Source organism: Ranitomeya imitator, chromosome 7 (assembly GCF_032444005.1).
Source record: "Ranitomeya imitator isolate aRanImi1 chromosome 7, aRanImi1.pri, whole genome shotgun sequence".
In the NCBI taxonomy this organism is placed as follows: Eukaryota; Metazoa; Chordata; class Amphibia; order Anura; family Dendrobatidae; genus Ranitomeya; species Ranitomeya imitator.
In genome coordinates this window covers 156,406,410-156,411,169 of record NC_091288.1, presented here as the reverse complement: position 1 = coordinate 156,411,169, position 4,760 = coordinate 156,406,410, and the positions used below count along the sequence as shown (strand labels likewise).

At 39.1% G+C, this 4,760-nt stretch overlaps 1 protein-coding gene across 1 annotated transcript; it reads right to left on the bottom strand.

Moving 5' to 3' along the window:
• Positions 1-2,668: 2,668 nt before the first annotated feature.
• LOC138644990 (hemoglobin subunit alpha-2-like) lies at positions 2,669-3,555 on the bottom strand. Its single transcript, XM_069733950.1, has 3 exons — positions 3,397-3,555; positions 3,028-3,232; positions 2,669-2,900 (listed from the first exon to the last, which is right to left on the bottom strand). Exons 1-3 carry the CDS (start codon positions 3,489-3,491, stop codon positions 2,772-2,774), a joined length of 429 nt encoding a protein of 142 aa, XP_069590051.1. The 5' UTR covers positions 3,492-3,555; the 3' UTR covers positions 2,669-2,771.
• Between the last annotated feature and the right edge of the window lie 1,205 nt (positions 3,556-4,760).

Here is a 4,760-nt window from a genome sequence, read left to right as displayed (position 1 = left end):
CCACCGGCCCTTCTGGCATTTGCTAGAACTGCCCGATGGCCAGTCCGGCCCTGGGAGCCCCTGAAGTGCCAGAACAGCAGAACTCCCCAAAAGTGACCTCATTTACATACTACACCTCTCAATGAATTAATCTAGGGGTGCAGTGAGCATATTGACACCTCATGTGCCTCACATAAATTTATACCGTTGGGTGGTGAAGAAAAAATAATTACATTTTTACCACAAAAATTTAGTTTTAGCTCCCAATTATTTTTTTTATAAGGGCTAATAGGAAAAAAATGGACCTCTGAAACGACTTTTGAAGCACAGTACAAAGCTAAGAAGGGAAGGCGCACCATATTATAGTGCAGATTTTACTGTTATGGTTTGCGAGTGGCATCACCCACTGGGAGAGCCCCTGAGTTACCAGAACAGCAGAACCCCCATAAGTGACCCCATTTTACAAATTACACCTTTCAATGAATTTATCTAAGGGTGCAGTGATCATACTGACACCATGAGTGTGTTATAGAATTTTATACCGTTTGGGCAGTGAAAAAAAAATAAAAAATTGTTTTAGCCCCTAACTTTACATTTTTACAAGGGTAAATGGGTAAAAATGGCACCAAATTTGTCACACAATTTCTGCTGAATGTGTGCAATACCTCACATGTGGCTGTATAGTACTGTTTAGCGACACAGTGAGACTCGGGAAGGACGGAGCACTATTTGCCTCCAGGTGCGCAGATTTCCCTAGAATAGTTTACAGACTCCATTTACAGCGCTAGAAAAGCAGAATCCCCGTTCAAATGATCACAGTTTGAAAATTATACCCTGCCAAATATGTTGATGCTAAATGTGGTTTAGGCACACTGTTGTGCTCAGGAGGGAGAGGGGCATTTGGATTTGGGAGTGCAGAAATTTTTGAATTTCTTTTGGAGGGCTAGGAGCCATAGCGCTTTTCATGAGCCTCTCTACTAGTAACATGGAGCCCCCTATATTTCCATTAACAGATGGGGGCTTTTTTGTGTATTGAGTTGAAGATTTTGTTGGGAACATTTTACAGAACATTTTGGATCACATTTATCCTGCACTTTACCATTTTTATTTACATTCATCTTTTTTTTTATCACATTTTGATCACTTTTTCCAGTAGTATGTTGAAAAAGCATAGTTTGTCATTTTTTTACGCTGCTTACTGAAGGAGTTAACTAGTGCAACAATTTTATAGATCGTGTCGTTACGGAAATGGCAATACCAAATATGTGTACATTTTTGGTTTATTTAAAAAATAAATTACATAAAAAGGTGTATTTATAGTGTAATATTTTTTATTACTATTTTGTATTTTTTGTATATTTTTTTTCTTTTTTTTCTACTTTCTTTTACTTTTTTAGGCCGGGGTCACTCTTGCAACTGCAATGCGAGAAACTTGCATGAGTCTCTCGCCTCAACGGTAGAAATACATGCAGCCGCACACTCCGGTCCTGAGTGCCGGTGGCAGTGCCGGGTATTGAGGCCAGTTTCTCGCATTGCAGTTGCAAGTGTGACACCGGCCTTAGTCTCTTTATTTGACCATCACTTTTTTTTTACTTTGATTGCAGGTATAATGCATTGAAATGCACCAATATTGCAATACATTATACCTGTACAGAAAGCTTGTGAGACCATGCATTGAGCATGGTCTCAGAAGCATTCCACAGCTTGGTTACCAGGGGCTAGTCCAGGTCACCATGGTAATGATCGGGCCACACGATGGCGTCATGCTGGTGCCAATCTGAAGGCAGAGGGAGCTTCTGTACCTCTGCTTGCCTCCCAAATGATGCGATAGCGAGAAATTGCAGCATTTAGGGGGTTAAACAGCCAGGGATGGTGCCAAAGTCTCTAGCGGTTAGTGCAGGTGCTCGGCCACTAGCAGTGCCGAGCTTCTGCTTTGATCGGGTAGGAGGTGCTGATATTTCCTGCTGTGATCGGTCAGACTGATGACCGATCACAGTGCCCTGAGTGCAGGGACCGACAGCTTTGGTCCCTGCTGCTCACCTGTCACTGACAGCTGTTGGCACTAAAATGTCACAGTGACAGTTCATAGCATAGCACGTCATGACACGAGAACTGACCCTCTATTATTTCCATGTGCTATTGCTATTTATTTACTGCAGGGTGCTTGCTTATTGTGTTTTTGTCTTTAATATTTTCAGTAGTCCACAGTAGGGAGTGTATGATTCCATCTCAGCTACTGCAGAAACTTTTTCTGACAAATATACTGAATTTTCTTTTTGCCATTGATTGTTATTAAATACCTTTATCAATATCAAAAAGAAGTTCTGCAGCAGCGATGGTGGAAATAGTAATGTTCTGCAACCTCTAGTGTTGTACGCAGCACACTTGATATTGTATTTTATCCATGTTCATGTTGTCCTGTTGATTTACGTGGTAAGCTTTTTTCTATGCAGTGATGACCATTTATGTGTTACCATTTCTATAGGAATTACATTATTTTATTTCCCCTGATGTCCTCACTATGATCATTTCCCCAGGGTGTTCTATGGGGAGAACGATCTGTCTCCACTGTAATGCTGAGAGTTTTATTTATTGAATATAATGTATTTATTGATTATTCGTGTTACCCCTTCATAACAAACTATCATCTATTAAAGCCAGTATAACCAAATAATTAAGGGACAAGTAATTGAAATGTAATCCACTTTATTTCACATCTTATCAATCAGATGTCACAATTAGCCTTTGGTAGGTCTATGATGTTGTTGAATTCTCTGTCATTCTTGACACATTTAACGATACTTGGATGTCAGAGCGGTCCCAACGGCGGCCAGGAACTTGTCCAGAGCTTGATGAGTGAGACAATCAAATTTGTCAGGAAAGTGGGTGGCAATTGTTACCAGGATGTGATGAGCCAGGATCTGCAAAGCAAAGGAACCCATGAATACATCTTGGTAACCCCCATACCTCAATGTCCTGTGTTTCATACTGTAGCAGACTAATGCTATTAATGTTCTACTACACGAGTGGTAAATATGGCAAACTTACTTTGAAGTTTCCAGGATCTACTCTCATGTCATAGGCATGGAGGTCACTGAGCTTAGACAGGGTTCCATCAATGTCATCCATGTGCTTTGAAGCTTCAGTCAGGGCATTAACAACTTTCTTGCCATGAGCCAGAATCTGAGGAGAATCCTTGTGCATGTCAAAGTTGGGGAAGTAGGTCTTGGTCTGGGGACTGGAGACGAACATCCTAAAACGGATTAAAAAAAAATAGGATTGGGTGAATGCTTGGCTATATACAGTTATGAACAGCATGGCCAGAACAGAAATGAGGACGATTCAACATTGAAAAACCACAATCTATCCCAACCCGTCCCACCATATCACATAGTAAATGAGTGAGACCACATGTACCTGTACAGAGCTTCTCCTCCATACTGGTCAGGATGGGATGCTACAGATGGCCAGATGGCCTGAACGTGTGCTTTGTCGTCAGCGTTGAGAGCCATGGTTGCTTGGGTGTAGAATGAGCAATGCCCGCCAGTGATGACAGCTCCTTAAATTCAGCTTTTTATGGGGTTCTGATACTACTGTGCCCACCTCCATATTCATCTATTGGATTAGCCAGCCACTTAGCTCCTCCTGGGCCCACCATAGCTTCCACACCCAACTCCCTTGGATCAACGCCAGGAAAAGCTGCCCAGCCTAGTTTTAAGAATTTTAAGAATTTTAGAGATAACTCTAATAAGGAGCTAGACTGTAATAAAATAATCGTAGAATTTAAGAGTAAGCGACAAATGTAAATGACATAGTCCTAGTATAAAGCTGGGGGCATTTCCATTACACATCAATACATTCTTGACATGCTAATTAAAAGATATCATTTAGATGTCATAATGTATATACAGTATGAGTGATGGATGCTATAGAAACATACACAAAATCATTATAGCTCAGGAAGAAAAAAGTGTAGAAATGAAGATTTATTTAATATATATGTATATATACTGTATGTATGCATATATATATATATATATTAATCAGACATATATTTATTTATATATTTATTTATTGTTTTATTACTTTTTTATGTATTGATTTTTTTAGCCATTGATCATATAGATTGGCATGCTGAAATGCTAAATTTGCAAAGAAAAAAAGCTAAAAATAATTATAATTCAAATGCATAATAAAGTAATCTAATCATGAAGACCCACAATGACATGACACAGCAAAAAAATCCACCTTTCCCACTGAAGGTTGATTTAGTGCCAAAAAAGTATTAATAACAGCTAAAATTAAAAAAACATATATGTAATTAAAGTTACGCTCGAAAATAACATCATGTATATATAGGCTGGCAACAAGGCTCCTAATTCCTTACAGTAATTATATAGGCAATGTAATATTCTAGGTGCTAATACACCTAATATAAACAATATTTGGGCCAATGAATTACTGTGTACGGAGAGGATCGTTGCAGATTAATTACACTGTATAATATCCGACACCTTTTATGTGTAACATTAGATTAGTACTAGTGTTTTTCTCATGTGTGGAGTTTGTAGACATTAGTACATGAACTCTGCAATAAGTGTCCGTTGCTGTCGGCTGCTGATAACGCAGCATTTTACTGATGGAGGAAGGAGGTGAATTTCTGGGGTAAATGTGCATGAATGTAATAGATCTTGCGATATCGTATAATACACTAAACCCGTCTGATACATTTATACAGGTGATATAAACAGCAGATCAACAATAGAGTTCCTCAATGGCTG

Excerpts from the sequence above, each read along its gene's own strand:
- LOC138644990 (XM_069733950.1), bottom strand. The coding sequence starts at position 3,491 with ATGGCTCTCAACGCTGACGACAAAGCACACGTTCAGGCCATCTGGCCA. Across the intron at positions 3,233-3,396 it reads GGAGGAGAAGCTCTGTACAG|GATGTTCGTCTCCAGTCCCC; the intron begins GTACATGTGGTC and ends AATCCGTTTTAG. Across the intron at positions 2,901-3,027 it reads TAGATCCTGGAAACTTCAAA|ATCCTGGCTCATCACATCCT; the intron begins GTAAGTTTGCCA and ends TTTGCTTTGCAG.